Source organism: Lycium barbarum, chromosome 6 (assembly GCF_019175385.1).
Source record: "Lycium barbarum isolate Lr01 chromosome 6, ASM1917538v2, whole genome shotgun sequence".
Classification (NCBI taxonomy): domain Eukaryota; kingdom Viridiplantae; phylum Streptophyta; class Magnoliopsida; order Solanales; family Solanaceae; genus Lycium; species Lycium barbarum.
In genome coordinates, this window is record NC_083342.1 from 98,347,409 (window position 1) to 98,364,540 (window position 17,132).

General features: G+C 35.1%; 2 protein-coding genes across 6 annotated transcripts; one reads left to right on the top strand and one right to left on the bottom strand.

The window, feature by feature from the left end:
- The first annotated feature begins 973 nt into the window (after nt 1-973).
- On the top strand, nt 974-5,744 carry LOC132644972 (glucose-1-phosphate adenylyltransferase large subunit 3, chloroplastic/amyloplastic). Its single transcript, XM_060361669.1, has 15 exons — nt 974-1,369; nt 1,878-1,991; nt 2,083-2,256; nt 2,352-2,444; nt 2,982-3,065; nt 3,172-3,227; nt 3,368-3,461; nt 3,546-3,658; nt 3,996-4,068; nt 4,323-4,403; nt 4,578-4,664; nt 4,750-4,854; nt 5,084-5,190; nt 5,287-5,347; nt 5,443-5,744. Exons 1-15 carry the CDS (start codon nt 1,151-1,153, stop codon nt 5,542-5,544), a joined length of 1,563 nt encoding a protein of 520 aa, XP_060217652.1. The 5' UTR covers nt 974-1,150; the 3' UTR covers nt 5,545-5,744.
- LOC132644973 (DEAD-box ATP-dependent RNA helicase 58, chloroplastic) lies at nt 2,895-12,816 on the bottom strand. Of its 5 annotated transcripts, none has more exons than XM_060361672.1 (11): nt 12,530-12,816; nt 11,682-11,775; nt 10,822-10,935; nt 10,595-10,717; nt 9,740-9,844; nt 8,584-8,742; nt 8,415-8,483; nt 7,967-8,056; nt 7,137-7,277; nt 6,884-6,994; nt 2,895-3,711 (listed from the first exon to the last, which is right to left on the bottom strand). In XM_060361672.1, exons 1-11 carry the CDS (start codon nt 12,763-12,765, stop codon nt 3,694-3,696), a joined length of 1,260 nt encoding a protein of 419 aa, XP_060217655.1. In that variant the 5' UTR covers nt 12,766-12,816; the 3' UTR covers nt 2,895-3,693. The 5 variants fall into 5 exon arrangements, with proteins under 5 accessions (XP_060217655.1, XP_060217654.1, XP_060217653.1 ...); XM_060361671.1 differs by having other exon boundaries at nt 6,853-6,994; XM_060361670.1 differs by lacking the exon at nt 2,895-3,711 and having other exon boundaries at nt 6,686-6,994.
- Between the last annotated feature and the right edge of the window lie 4,316 nt (nt 12,817-17,132).

Genomic DNA, 17,132 nt, shown 5'->3' on the forward strand with positions numbered 1-17,132 from the left:
ATACCTAAAATATAATAAGAATATACTTATATAGTATACATATAACTTAAACATATATATATATATATATACACGTATATGTTGTATTGTTGACTTGCTGTTAGCCTGTTAGTCGGTAAATATATAAACTTTACTTATAAACTTATATAACATATGTAAATATACCTACAATATACTAATAAATACTATAATATATATATACTATACAAAAAAAAAAAGGGGTTTGGACGTGTTTGAACCGAACCGGCTCCGGTTTCGGGGTTTTAACCGGTAAACCGGAACCGGTGACCCGTTCCGGTTTTTTAACCGGAAACCGGCCGGTTTGTTAACCGGTTACTGGTCCGGTTCAAACCGGTTAACACGTTTATCTTATATATCCACTAATTTTGTATAAATATCTAATGCAAATAAATTTTTACATGCTTTTTCCCTCTTTAAAATGTGTGTCATCAAGACCAAGAGTTAACAATCATTTTTTTATTTCTAGTCTTCCACTTCTTTCCAATATTTTCCCTACAATTCTGTATGATACCACCTGAAGGTCTAAACCTGATGTGTCATTTGGATTATTTTTTTCAAACATTTGTTGTCCTTTAGGCTAAAAGTATAATCATAATATAAAAGTTCTTTATACTGTCAGTTAAATTAGGTTAAATCCATGAGAAAATGTAACATCCTGTTATTTTAAGGAGATTAATTTTTCTAATTATTCTAGGGAATATATTTTCTAGCAGGAAGATACCAAAAAAGGCAAATTGGCAACTAGCTGCTGGGCTGTACTTCACTAAAAATAAAAAGAAATTAAAAAAATTAAAAATAAAGAAAGAACCCAAAAGAATATCCTTATCTTTACTAGTTATTATTTGCAAATCTTAACAAAGGATTTCTTGCAAAAGAAAAGAATAAAAGAAGAAAAATCACGTAGATTTTCTCTTTTGAAAGTTCACATGAGACGAAGAGAATTGGTGGATACAATTAAATGTGGATAACGCGGTCAGTCAACCAATAGTATCCCCCCACCCCATGTAAACATACCCTTCTTGGTTCCTAGTCCTCTAGTTCAACATCAAAAACTTAAATTTACACCACATATAACAAATATAAACAACTCATTTCACTTGGTTTTTTCTTCTTAATTCTCAAAAGAAAAATGGCTGTTACTGCTGACGGCCGATTCGCCTTATCGGCACCCAGCAAACTTCATAGTAACCCTGCAACATTGACAGGGAGAAACTTGAGGGTGGTGAAGTTCTGCAATGGAGAGTTGATGGGGAAGAAACTCAAGTTTACAAAATTTCAGTTAAGGAGCAATGTGCTGAAGCCTAATATCTGCATGTCACTTATAGCTGATGTTGCAGGTGAGGCTAAGGTGAGTGTTCTAAATTTGCATTTAGCCCCACATAGTTCAACCTGCCATGTAATTCTTTGCTTCATTTACAATTGAATGAGCATTGGGACTACTTTAATAAAGAGATGGGCCACTTCTCAACACAAAATGTGACTTCACAAACAAGTTAGATCAAATGACACGTCATGACTTTATTTTATTTGCTTCATAAGTTTCATCAATGAAGTTGACGTATATAATCATGAGATGGACTAAATTGTAGTAGGTGTGACCAATGTCCTTCCTTTCATTTCTCATTCCTGAAGGGGAGCAAAAAAAGAAACTAATTTGAGCTTCACACCTCATGCTAAAACAACTTAACTAATCACCCAACATGTAATTGAACTAATTAATAGATGTGATCGTGCCATACCACTATGTAGTAATGAGTGTTGTAGTATTGGACTTTAACATCAAATCTTGAATTTGTCTCAAACTATACTTTATGACATGGCCATGGCCATTTGACCAAGTGCCAATATGTGGACAGTTAAAGGATTTTGAACCGAAGAAGGAGGATGCAAGAACAGTAGTAGCAATCATTCTAGGAGGGGGAGCTGGTACTCGTCTTTTCCCCCTCACCAAGCGTCGTGCTAAGCCTGCTGTAAGTTTTCTTCAGATTATCAGAGAAAATATTTCGCGTTTTGGCAGAGCTATCTGCATCTCACCATTGAGTCATTATTAATTCGTTTCAGGTTCCAATCGGAGGAGCATACAGGCTAATTGATGTACCAATGAGCAACTGTATTAACAGTGGCATCAACAAAGTATACATTCTCACTCAATTTAACTCAGCCTCACTTAACAGGCATATCTCTCGTGCTTACAACTTTGGTAATGGTATCACATTCGGAGATGGCTATGTCGAGGTGAACACCAATGCTCATTTTCCAGTATCCATATATTTAGTTTCAGGATTTGATGATATTGGCCGTAGCATCATGGCTGATAAATTGTAACACAGGTCTTAGCAGCAACTCAAACACCAGGTGAATTAGGTAAAAGATGGTTCCAAGGTACTGCAGATGCTGTGAGGCAATTCCACTGGCTTTTTGAGGTACTCACATGGTCAGATTTATTTGCAATATTCATAGTTTATCCTAATGACAGTGCAAGTAATAATAAATTCCTGAACTGCAATACTTCTGTCTTCCTTATAATCATCATATGCCACTTCGTATTACTACTGCTTTCCTCCCAGTTTTTCTTAAAGAAATAACAATTTATCTGAAGAGGAACCGAAATGGATATATTCATACGTCATCAGGAGATTTCAATTGCAATCGACCTGAATATCATTGTTGATGGCATAGAAGGAAACCCAGCCTTAGACCTGTCAAGGTCCAGTGATAATTTCCATCCTCAAACAAACCCTAATATGCAGGAGCAGGTTAACTAAGCTTGTATCAGTTTACTTACTTCCCCGAAAACTTAATCACATGAGAAAAATGCAGCAAGTAACTATAAGCAAATACTTTTTCTGCACTCAGCTATGACCACCACCACATTTATGTCATCATATAAATTAATTATACACATGAATCATGTTAGACTTTAAAGTTATGACATTCACACTGATTTTCCATAACTGAAGGATGCAAGAAGCAAGGATATAGAAGATGTGCTCATTCTCTCTGGAGATCACTTGTACAGAATGGACTACCTGGACTTTGTTCAGGTAAAGGCTTTACACTAATCTACAAGTACCTTGCTTGATATTTTTTTTTTTTCAGAAGATTGGCTATTACTAAACAGTGAAAATATCCATCTCCACTTCTTGACAGAATCATCGGCAAAGTGGTGCAGACATTACCATATCAAGCTTACCAATAGACGACAGGTAGCATTAGGAGGGATAATCTAGATCCTGAAAAGGCTATGTCTTCTTCTCGGCAATAGCATTCTTTGACAAATATAGCTTTGAAAACCACTAGAAAACACGATTTCTTCTATTGAATCGCTTCTATGTTTTCATGATAGACGTGCTTCAGATTTTGGATTGATGAAAATTGATGACACAGGACGGGTCCTGTCCTTCAGCGAAAAGCCAAAAGGAGATGATTTGAAGGCGATGGTAATTCTAGAAAAATTGACAGTCTCAGTTTAATCTAATTTAAATTTCAAAGTTGCTGCAAACAATTCACAACAAGTACTTCAGGCAGTAGACACAACTGTTCTGGGATTATCCCCAGAAGAGGCTAAGGAGAAACCTTACATTGCTTCAATGGGAGTTTACGTCTTCAAGAAGGAGATCCTCCTGAATCTCTTAAGGTATGCAGAGAGTTTCTTCTTCTAAAGTGCCTTATTTAGACGGTGTCATAGTCCTGTCAACATGCAAATCAATGAAATTTCGGGGAAGAGAGGGCAAGAATAACCAAGAAACTAAATGCATCCAGCTAATAGAGGTAGGTAGCTACACTCAGAAGAAGCAAATTGAAAAAAGAAAAAGATAAAAAGAAGCAGCAAATTTTAGTTGCTATAACGAAGCTGAAAGAGGTCATATAAAATCATATGTTAATATTGAGTTCCCTCATGCTTTATCTATAGTAACATGCTGAAGATATCAGGTAAAGGAAGATCATGAACTGCTTACCTATTGTCTTTTTAGATGGCGTTTCCCGACTGCAAATGACTTTGGTTCAGAGATTATCCCTGCCTCTGCCAAAGAATTCTGTATCAAGGTGTGTACAACTTCATTTCTGGTTGGCATTTTACTACTACATCCAATCTTTCCCCTTCCCCCGCTATTCTCTTACTCACTTCCCTCTATGTCTTCAACAACAACAACAACATACCCAGTGAGAGGCTGTTTCCAATAGACCCTCTATGTTTTCATCGTCCCAAAAAGTTTCAATTCACTATCTCGGTTATGATTTCCTAAACAGCTAGCTTCAACCTCTATGGTGACTAAAGCATGCTTCACCTGATTTTGCAGGCTTACTTATTCAATGATTACTGGGAAGATATCGGTACAATCAGATCCTTTTTTGACGCAAACCTTGCACTCACTGAACACGTAAGAATCAGAGAACTACTATATGTTTTTAGTCTTTACAGGGTTTTGTTTTCTCAAACAACCTGAGTAAGATGAAATCTGGCTATTGAACACCTGCCAATCTCTTTTGACAATATGAAAAAGACTGTTCGTACTAATAATAAGGTCAACTAATGTTTTCTTTTTTCATTTCAGCCACCAAGATTTAGTTTCTATGATGCAACAAAGCCAATATACACGTCAAGGAGAAACTTGCCTCCATCAGCTATTGATAACAGCAAGGTTTAAGGCACAGACCCAATTTTTCAATCTTAAGCAAATATATCTTTTGAATTTTCTTCCATTAATCAAGTCTAGTTATTGCCAGATTGTTGATTCAATTGTATCACATGGTAGTTTCTTGACCAATTGCTTCGTGGAGCACAGTGTTGTCGGCATCCGATCCCGCATAGGCACCAACGTTCACTTGAAGGTTAGTCTAATAAAACTGCATACTATGTTGTTGAAATTTCAGCGCTATGCTTTTGAACAGCAAAACCAAAGTTGGTGCTCCAACTAGACTCCACGTAGATCCAATACACATACATTCATGTTTCATACTGAAACAAGTAGCACATGCCATACAAACACGTTAAGTACTGCTACGTTTACTTGACTTTGTATTCCTGCTAATTCCTCACACTTGGTTGAAAACTATACAGGACACAGTGATGCTTGGCGCTGACTTATATGAAACTGATGCTGAGATTGCCTCGCAGCTAGCTGAAGGGAAAGTGCCTATTGGAATAGGAGAGAATACCAGAATAAAGTAAATCATTAAGATGCTTCTCCTTTTGTGTCTATCAAGCGAGAAAATGAATGTGATCCTAATTTCATTTCTCACGTTATTTCAACTAATACGCAGAGACTGCATCATTGACAAGAATGCAAGAATTGGAAAGAATGTAATTATTGCAAACTCAGAGGTATGATCCTCCCATACTCCCAACAACAGCAAGATCAAATTTTACCCTGTTGTTACTGGGACTCACTTATCTTCCTCTGATACATCAATTTGCAGGGTGTACAAGAGGCAGAGAGACCTTCAGAAGGATTTTACATCCGATCAGGCATCACAGTCATATTGAAGAACTCAACAATCCCAGATGGATCTGTGATATGACAAGCGCGGCAATGTGTTTTTTCTTTCTTTCTTTCAAGTAGCATTGGCAACGACAAAATTGTGAAATATGAGAAGTTTCACATTATCAACTTTCCACATTCAGCAAGTAAATATTGAACTACAGGCTGATGCTAAAAAGGGCTGTTTCTCCCATTGATGAATTTTGTAAAATGTCTATCTAGGTGAACATTCACAATGAACCTTCCGATGATGACACTAACAAAGTGTGGTTTTCACAATAATATTTTTATAATAGTCGGGAACAAACATCTTCTAGTCAGAACTAAACAAGGTAGAAAGTTTAAACATACAGGTAAGACTACTTAATGCGTCAAAACCTGTACAGCCTTTAACTAGATTGCTGCATTATTCAAATCTTTCTTCTGTTTTCTTATGTGCACTAGATCCCCTGTTTTTTGAGAAAACATGTGTACTGCATCCTCACCAACACTGCTCTACCGGATCTTCTTTTGCGAATTTGAGGTGGTAGTTGACAATTTAGTAAAGATAAAGGAACTTAGAGTTTAAATTTTTGAAAGAGCACTTGAAGAGAACCATTCAATTTTAACATTTTACCAGTTTGTTGAGCGAAATGGCTTGCTTAAATTGAAAACTTACACAGCTGTTAGAACTTATAAGAACCAAAGGACTAAAATACTCTCTGATGTAATATTCTGAGCCAAATTAAGGGTGTGTTTGGTACAAAGGAAGATGTTTTCCGGAAAATCTTTTCCGGGAAAATGTTATATTGGAAATTAAGTGATTTTCTTTTTTATTTTCTGGTGTCTGGTAAGTAAGCAACAAAATATTATCCCAAAAGTATTTATATGTAAACTAGGAAAACACTATGGGGTTGAAGATGGCGGGGGGTGGGGGCGTTGGAGATGGGGACTTGGGGAGGAGACAGGTTGGAATGCCAGTTTTCGAACCTATTTTCCCTACTCCCACTAGGGAAGTATTTTCCTGATATTTAGAAACTTGTTTTCCTAGAGAAAATATTTTTCTGAGCATTTTGACCTACCCAACTTTGGAGAATTGGAAAACATTTTCCAGCTATACCAAACACAACTAATTGGTAGTATTAGCTGTTTATTTATCTTTTCCTGGGTTTTAAAAAGAAAATAGCAACAGAGAGGCAAAGTTGATTTTTGAGGCCAACAATTATGGAGAAGAACTCAATGTACAGTTAAAAGAATAATTGTTCACAACAAAACATTAATTCATTTTCGAATTTCTGTAACACAAACCGCTCTTCCACTGTTATAATGCTGGTAACAAAACATTTTTTATCTGAAAATGGTTTCCTACCAGTTCTGCCAGCTCGATGAAGGTAATTTACCGCATCTTTTGGGATATCAAAATTGTATATATGGGTTGTCTCTGGTAGATCAACCCCTCTGGCTGCTATATCTGTTGCCACTAACAAATAACCTCCGCCTCCTCGAAGCTCCTGTATCCAATAACATATAGACCACACACTAAGATAGGAATAGGAATTACTATATGGCAACACTACAAAAACTAAATCTCCATTTCCTAGAATCTAAAATGATAAATCAACCAAATACCAATAACATCTCAGCATAACTTACAGATAACAATGATGCTCGTTGATTGAAATTCATATCTTCCTCTAGAAGAGAGACGTCAGAAAATCTCCCAGAAGAGGACCTTAGGAAATCTACCAAAAGAGTTGTTGTTGGTGCACTTCCTGTCTTTTTTGACTTCTCAGACTGCTCGAAAGTTAAACATTATAATTAGGAATACAACTGCCAAACAAGTGACACTAGAATATCAGAAGTTGCATAGATAAGTAAAATTCATTTTTTCCGAATCACGTATGACCATGGTTCTTTCCAATTTATTCAAATAGACATGTGCTTTACCAACAACTGGTTTTCTTTGAAGTAAGGTCTGATTTCTTCTGATGTAAACAAGTGTAAAAATCCAAAACATAACGAAAGAAAAGGGAGAATAGATCTTTTAATATTCCAATAGGGGAAGTGTACAGGTTTGTATACACACAGCTAAAAAGAAGCTACTAAACGTCATATGCATTCCCATAATGATATTTAGAAGTTCTACGTAGTCTCCAAATAACACCACATTTAGAAAGACAAGTAAAAGGAAGCATAAGAAACATGCCCAGCAAAATGCAACTTCTTGCAGCTCCTGTCCAGAGGGGGTGAGAATGCTCACATAGCTCTTCTCTATAAGATCATTCTGGAAACTCACCCGACCTCTAAATTCGAGAAGTTTTTGTGTGTGCTTCATGATTATGAATAAAGAGGGGTGCCAATACTTGGAAGTGATCAATATCACAATTAATCACACTATATAACGAATTAAGGTTCCTATCGTTCATAACGAAACACAAAAACAAATTACTGCATAGAGACTTAAGAGGGTTGAAGACACTAACTTGCTCGTTGACAAAAATTATGGCAGATTCAGGTGAATCTGTCTGCAGTAAGGAGAGTAACATTGGATGTTTTTCCCTTTTGCTGCATGCCTGACACATGAAAAGTTACAACAGTTAAACATTTATAGAAATGTAGATAACCAAGGAACATAGTAAATAAGATCCAGCAACATGAAAGAGAATGATCTAATTATTGGCGGTCACTTTTTCGGTATGGCAGTCCCATTTACACCAGTTAACAAAAAGATTGCTGATTTTATTTGCTCTATGTTTGTTGGGGATTGTTCCATCTAATACTTTTAGGATACAGTAAACATGTGGAAGTGAAATTAACAAAATCTAGAATGACAAGTAATGAGCTTACTCCAGTAAATGGCATTTGTAAGTGAGGTAATTTTCAAGAAAAGAAAAAGTTAAAGAGAGCTGTATAAGTTTATGATAGTCTCACCACAAATCTATGATGGAGGCATGAAGGCATCGGCTCTACTGAATTCACATGGACATGAACTACATCAGCCTGTCATTATAACTTAGATAAGTACATCTGTAATGTGATTATCATAAGGTCAAACAAAGTCACAAAAAGTATCATGTCAAAGATACTTGTGCCAGCTTACCCCCGTCCATTTTTGCTGCGTACAATCATACAAAAATCTTCTGTGCTGGGGAATTGAAGCACTAGCAAAGATAGTTTGACGGTTCTTGCTGGATGAGTAGGATGTCAGCAGCCTTTTAAGAGAGCTGACTTCGTTTGAAGAATTGAACATGAAATCAACCTAAAATATGTAACAATGAACATAAAAACAACAACTACGACTCAATACCAAACAAGTTGGGTCGGCTATATGAATCCTCACTGCCCATGTTTCTACAATTAAGCTCTACTCATGTCATCATCATACCAAATAAAAATAAAAATGAAAAAGAAGTCAAATATATATAAATAATAGTAGTAATAATAACAATATTAAAAGTTCTCAAACTTTTTACTGGCATATAAATCAATAATATGGTCAAAGAGTCAAAATACTCCTAGAAAAGCAATAGGTTTAAAAACAACAAATCAAAAGATAGGGGGCCGTAGCACGGGCCTCCCTTTTTTGATTGATTTACGATAGGGGGAAAGGTCCTACAGTTCTCTATCGAGACAAACTCTCAACGGATCCTCAGCGCCCTGGGAATACCTCTTCCGTGCATCTTTCTCGTGGCGGGAACTAACAAGATTAAAGCCTATTCTCAGCTAGTAAACGCTATATGGAACTTTTTCTTCTATTGAGCTCTATCGTTAGCTAAGTCTCCATTGATTCCAAGAAATTGTAAATTTTTCGGACAACTTCCTTCTATGTGATTTTAGGTCTACTTCGTCCCTTTTAACGCATTTCCTCACCATAGTTCCACACCTACGAACCGGTGCAATAATGAACATGTATTTCTATTTTAAGAGTTGAATTGAAGTTGAGCAAAATAATTGCAAAAATACAAGCATGCATAAGATTCACTTGTTAGAGGCTTAAGAATATTTTTAAATTAGATAGCTTGTCATGACTTGTTCATAATATCGAATTTTCTAAAGAATAGATTATTGATTCTTTTTCAAGCAGAAAGAGCAAATATACAAAAGGAAAGTCATGATGACACTGGCAGCATGTCATTTCAATTGCTCAGCAGCATCCATATGCTGATGTCGTTAATCTCACTCTTCATATTATCCTGTTCAATTAAATTTTCAACAAACAAAGAGAAAATATATGATAGAAAATGCATCTTGATTACCTCATCAACAACTAGTACTTGGCAGGAATCTAGCTTCAAAATATGTTTCTCAAGCATTTGACACAAACTTCCTATAGTTGCAACGACAATGGTGGGCGGCTCAGCCTGTAATGGTACAATCATCTCAGAATCACACCTTGTAAAAATATGCTTAAGCTTCCTCTTAATTTATGGGAGAAAGAGCAGTAGTAAACAAAACAGAGGTGTAGGCTGAGAGGCAACAGAAGTAAGAACGAGTTCACAGACTATCCTGCAAAAGAAAACTGCAAAGGTGCAGCAAAATGAGCTAAAGCTCGACAATAGTACCTTTAGAAAGAAAATACTCCCGCAATACCCCCTGTACAAAGGAAACCTACAGACCGAGTCCAAACTGAAGTATTGTGTGTGTGTTAGAAACAGAGAGAGAGAGAGAGAGAGAGAGAGAGATTAGGGATACTAGTAGTGTTTCAGTTGGTTGCGCTTGAATTCAGTTGTACCCTAAATTTGTTTCACGTGGTTCTGAACTAATCTTTTATTTTTAAGCACTAATGCATTTGAAAAGTCCATGTTTCATGTCATTCCACTGTGAAGAATGTAAACTTCAAGATGCAAGATAGAACAACAACAATAACAACAATAATAAACACCAAACGAGAACAAACTTTAGACAAAATGCAACAGAAGTATCAAGGTTTAGAACGAAAGATTAAAACCTAATTAAGAGTTCTGATGTCAACATATTCAAGTGAGGCAAGTAGACGAATTTCAAAAAGATCAACTCTGGGGATATATGAATAATACAAATTGAGAGAACAGGTTTAGGCTTTCCTCGCTCAAATATATGAAATTTACAAGCGACAATAATTGCTTTTGTACCTTTAACCAACTCTTGTGTCTTTTCAACATCCCCCCATCTAGAAGAGCCATAACAGTGCATGATTTCAATCCTGATTTAAGTTCTGAAGGATTTGCAGCAAGCATCCGAGCAACTTTTGTAACCTAGATAAAGCAGAAAACAATGTCAGTGCATCCTAATGTTCCCACTTTCAGCAAACATACATTATAAGTGGAAAGCAAAAAGGAATAACCCCACAAAAACTTACTTGCATACCAAGCTCCCTAGTAGGCACCACGATCAATGCTTGTACTGCTGACCTTTGACTGTCAATGACTGACAGTACCTGGAGCAGGTATGCCAAGGTTTTTCCAGAACCTGTCTAGTGGGATAAATTAGAAAGCAAAAGGACTTCAATTTCATTAACAACATAGGAAGCAAGTTGGAAATGGGAGAAGACTGAAGAGAAGGGGAAATGGTTAGAAAGGGTCAACAAATTGTTCATTTATTGCTAGGGACTTGTCAATGTGTTCTGATCTCTTTTGACATTTCATGTTTTCAACTTCTACATTTCTCCTACTATGAAACTTAGAACTTTTGGAGGCCCTTTTAGCAGTTCGTTTTCCCTGAAAAAAACAATATGATGGATAATTGGATATCATTTAAATGATGAAATGGCAAGCATAACTAAGAAGATGATTCAGCCCTCACTGTTGGAGGTGAGAAGTGGGACACAGCGAAACAAAAAGAACTGAGAGGAAATATACTAAAATTGATAAGATTTTGTAACATCCACCCCCAGTATCTGTAAGAATATGCTCAACGGTACATAGTACTAGAATTACCCAAAGAGACATAAAGGAGGATGTGTGTACTGTTATAATTTGGTAAGTTAGAACAAATCTTCACCCACCTAGAGTAGCTCATTATCTACTAAATAAGAGATGCTGCAAAGGACGATAGAGTAGCTTCAAAAAAACATTGAAGTTTGAGAAAAGTGAAACAGCACCCCATACATTAATCATTATTGCAAAATTTTCAGAAGCAATGCATAAAAATATCAACAATCATGCAGTCAAGTTTCAACAATTACAACACTGAAGGAATGTTTCAAAAGCATATATCAACCTGAGCATGAAGCACACAATCACGTCCCGAAAAGAGGAAAGGCAATGCCTGTAGCTGCACTTCTGTCGGTATCACATATCCAATCTCTTCTGCCCTACAGTTTGTGCTCCATATATCAGTTTGTCCTTAGATCCAACCTTTTAAATAATGCAATTTAAAAAAAAAAAAAACTCACTTTCCAAAAATCTGAAATTCCAGTCTGTGCGTTGAATTTTAGTTTAAAACTTTATCATTTCGAGCAGTTTTAAGGAAAATGTATGCTGCCTTTATTACAAAACTAAAAGTTCAACCACTCTATAGTCGGAAACTTCAAACAGATACTATAAAGATTTCCGATAAATATTATCTAAAGCTTTAAAAATTCAAGATTACTTAGAGAATCACTTCACAAGCAAAATTTAATCTTTTTTATCAAATGTATTGTCTAAAGCTTTAAAATTTAAAGATCACTTACAGAATTACTTCACAAGCAAAAATTAATCTTTTTTAATCAAAAGTTGGAGCTTATGAAGTACTGAATACTTTAATATCCACAGTGTACATCAAAAACTGAGCAACTAGACTAAAGCGTCAATTAAAAACTACTCATACTTTTAATTCAATGTTTGGCATAATACATAAATAGAAACCTCAATTTGCCTCAACTGGCAACTATACACTCCAACTCCAACTCCAACTTTGAGAATGCACATCTAGACACCTCAACTCGTCCCCACGGTGTCTCGTGGACACCTGACGCTGACGTGGCACACAAATTTGGGAGGTGTCTAGATGATCATTTTGTAAGTTAGAGTGTTCAATGACAGTAGAGGCCAAGTTTAAGTGTGAATTCTGCCATGAAAGCTTACCGTCGAATCACGTGCTCGGGCACGTGACCATGACAGAGTTCCCGGAGCGTTGAATCCTTGGTGATATTGGATGAGTTGAAGGAAGCTCTCAAAGGCTTTGGGTACAATAAAAGTTTTGGAATTCGATAAGTAGAGATAGGGTTGAAATGTTGGAAGGTAGGGTTTAAGGATGAAGTCCATAAAAGAGTATGCACTTGAGTTGCAGACAAACACGCCATGGAAATGAAAAAAAACATTGGACTGGACAAAGTAAGTGCGCAGAGGTAAATTGAACAGGATGATGAAATTATGTACGACGTCGTTTACGGAGTTGAGGTATATACAAATATATGGAAATGTTTGATTATTTCTAACTTTAACTTTTAAACTAACTAAAAGATGATGTTTTAATAAATCAAAATATCCTTTGAAATTTTTAAGCTAAAACATATAATCACGTTGGATATTAAATTAAGAAGTTCGTATTAAAATATAAATTGTATTTTTTTTACAATTCACCAAAAAGTAAAATACCTTAAAAAAATAACAAGTGTATTTTACTCAGTTCGTAAAGCACCTCCACTCATGATTGATAGATTCAGATTCGAGTCACACAACGAAAGTATGGAAACACTATAGATCCTCCAGGGTCAAAAATTAAAAAGTAATAATAATAAAATATGTAAATTAAAATAAATATATAATTAGTGTTGAAAGTCACTATCTTTGCTTGACTTGTTTGTTTTATGAGATAAATCAACAAAGATTCAATTCTCAATGGTTCTAGTCTTTTCAACAAGCTCGTGTTTGATTCTTTGATCTTCATCACATCTAGACTTGATTCTAGAAGTTAACTTAAGCACAATTGATTAAAAAATAAAACTTGATAGTTTAAAATAAATGTAGGTAAACTATAACCTATATATTGACCTTGAAAACGTATATATGAATCCAAAATGATCCCTTTTGAATTATTTGCTAAAGGAACGTTAGGATTTGTACTAGTTTATCGTAAGTTCTAATCCGTGTACATTGGAAGGTTATTATTATGTCCATTCGTTCTGTTTCTGTACGAAACCAATGTATCTTAATTAAATGGTTTTAAATTTAATTTACGTTGGATATTGAATTAAGAAGTTAGTATTAAAATATAAATTATAATTTTTTTTTACAATTCACCAAAGAGTAAAATAACTTAAAAAATAAATAACAAATGTGTGTTGCTCAGTTGGTAAAACACTTCCACCCACGATCGATAGATTCAGATTCGAGTCACGATTAATGAAAAATATGAAAATACTATAGATCCAGGGTCAAAAAATAAAAAGTAATAATAATAAAATATGTAAATTAAAATAAATATATAATTAGTGTTGAAAGTCATTATCTTTGCTTGACTTGTTTGTTGTATGAGATAAATCAACAAAGATTCAATTCTCAATGGTTCTAGTATTTTCAACAAGCTCGTGTTTGATTATTTGATCTTCTCATAGCTAGACTTGATTCTAGAAGTTAAGCACAATTGATTAAAAAATCAAACTTAGATAGTTTAAAATAAATGTAGGTAAACTATAACCTATATATTGACCTTGAAAACGTATATATAAATCCAAAATGATCCCTTTTGAATTATTTGCTAAAGGAACGTTAGGATTTGTGCTAGTTTAGGTCTTAAGTTTTAATCTGTGTAATTGAAAGGTTATTATTATTAGTCCATTCGTTCTGTTTTTGTACCAAACCAATTGTATCTTACTTAAATGGTTTTAAATTTGTACATAATTTTTGAGTTTCAGTTCAAATAATTGAGACAAACACTAAGGGGATTGGCTTCAGTTTAATGTTGAAATATTAATTTGGTTTGGTCCACCAAGGATTAAGGGGTCTTTTGGTTTGTAGGATAAGGGTAACACCTTGGGATAAACTATAGAATTATTTTATCCTGCATTTCGTTATAAATATAATTAATCCTCAAAATCATTTTGTACTAAGATGGCACGATTAGCTATCCCATATAAAAAGCGGGGATAGCTAATCTCATGAGATATTCTTGTCTATCTTATCCCATCAACCAAACAACTGATCATAAGAGTGTAAGAGGTAGAACTTTACTTAACGAAAACATATCCTTGTTTGTCTCATCCCACCAACCAAACTATTTATAAGAGTGTAAGAGATAGAACTTTCATATCCTTGTTTATCTCATCCCACCAACCAAACTACTCATAAGAGTGTAAGCGATAAAATTTTGCTTAATGAAAACATATCCTTGTCTATCTCATCCCACCAACCAAACGACTCATAATAGTGAAAGAGATAGAATTTTGCTTAACAAAAATATATCCTTATCTATCTCATTCTATCAACCAAATGACTCATAAGAATGTAAGAGATAAAGTTTTTCTTAACAAAAACATTCTTCACTAATAATTTGGGGACTAGAAGGGTAAGGATTTAATTTCACTAAAGGTTAACAAAAACATTCTTCACTAACAAAGATTCATTTCTCAATGGTTCTAGTCTTTTAAACAAGCTCGTGTTTGATTATTTGATCCTCATCATATCTAGACTTGACTCTAGAAGTTGACTTATGCACAACTGATTAAAAAATCAAACTTGAAAGTTTATAATAAATGTAGGTAAAATATAACCTTTATATTGACCTTGAAAACATATACTATATGAATCCAAAATGATCCCTTCTGAATTATTTGCTAAAGGAACGTTAGGATTTGTGCTCGTTTTGGTCTTAAGTTCTAATCCATGTACATTGAAAGGTTATTTATTATTAATATTAGGTTATTATTATTAATATTAGTCCATTCGTTCTGTTTTTGTACCAAATCAATTGTATCTTAATTAAATGGTTTAATTTGTACATACTTTTTGAGTTTCAGTTCAAATAAGAGAGACAATTTGGACCCGTTTGGCCATAAAAATTATTCACTTTTTTTCAGAATTTTTTTTTCACTTTTTTCGAAAATTAGTGTTTGGCCATGAAAATTCCAAATACAACTTGAAGTTGTATTTGGAATTTGAAAAACAATAAAAACTTGTTTTTTCAGGTTTTTCACTTTTTTCACAACCAAAACAAGTACATTTCAACCAAAAAATACAATTTCAAAAACTATGGCCAAACACAACTCCAACTCCAAAATTCCAAAAAAAAATAAAAAAGTTTATGGTTTCTATGGTCAAACGCCTACAAACATTAAGTGGATTGGCTTCAGTTTAATGTTGAAGTATTAATTTGGTTTGATCCACCAAGTATTAACGGGTCGTTTGGTTTATAGGATAAGAGTTACATCTTGGGATAAACTATGGAATTATTTGATCCTTCGTTTGGTTATGAATCTAATTAATCCTACAATCATTTTGTACTAAGATGGTGCGATTTGTTATCCCATATAGAAAGTGGGGACAGCTAATCCCATGGGATATTCTTATCTATCTCATCCCACCAACCAAACATCTCATGAGAGTGCAAAAGATAGAACTTTGTTTAACAAAAACATGTTCTTATTTATCTCATCCCACCAAACCAAACCACCCATAAGAGTCAAAGGGATAGAACTTTGCTTAATGAAAACATATCCTTGTTTATCTTATCCCACCAACCAAACAACTCATTAGATGGAAAGAGATACATTTGCTTAACAAAAACATATCCTTATATATCTCATTCCACAAAAGAATGTAAGAGATAAAGTTTTGCTTAACAGAAACATGTCTTCACTAATAATTTGGGGACTAGAGGAGTCAGGAATTAATTTCACTAAAAGTTAAATTTTTTATTTATTTAGTCAAAATCACTAAAATATATTTTGTGACAAAAAAGTAAGGGTGTGTTCGGTATGGAGGAAAATGTTTTCCTAGAAAATAAGTGAATTTCCACTTATTTTCTCATGTTCGTTTGAGTAGTGAAAAATAAGTGAATTTCTTACTTATTTTTTCATGTTCGTTTGGTTGATAGAAAACGTTTTCTAAAAAATACTCATCCAAGCCTCACCAACTCCAACCCACCCACCCACCCACCTACGCCCCCACCCCTTCCAAAAAAAAAATATATTTTTTTTATTTTTTGCACCCCAACCCTCACCAACTCCAACCCAACCCCATACCCCACACCCCACTCCCACCCACCCACCCCTACGCCCCACCCCCCTCTATTTTTTATTTTTTTTATTTTTTTCACCCCCACCCCAACCACTCCCATAACCCATACACCACCCCTCCCCTGCACCCTACCCCACACCCACCCTCCCCCCAGAACATATTTTTTTTGAAGTTTTTAATTTTTTTTCTGAATTTTCGACACGACCACATCCCCCATCACCCCCCTTGCGTGGAACCCATACCACACCAACACCCCCCCCCCAACCCCAACAATTTTTTATGAAGTTTTTTATTGTCTTTTGCGGGTTTCTACACCCCCTACCCAAATGTCAACTTTTTTTCAAAAAAAAATTTGGGGGGGGGGGGGGGTAGGGTGTGGGGTGGGGGGGCTTGGGGTTGCAAAAAACCAAAAAAAATGTCAAAACTTTTTTTTCGAAATATTAATTTTTTTTGCGTTGGGGGGGAGGGGGGGGGGGGGCTTCGTAAGGGTGGGGTGCAAAAAAAAAAGTCA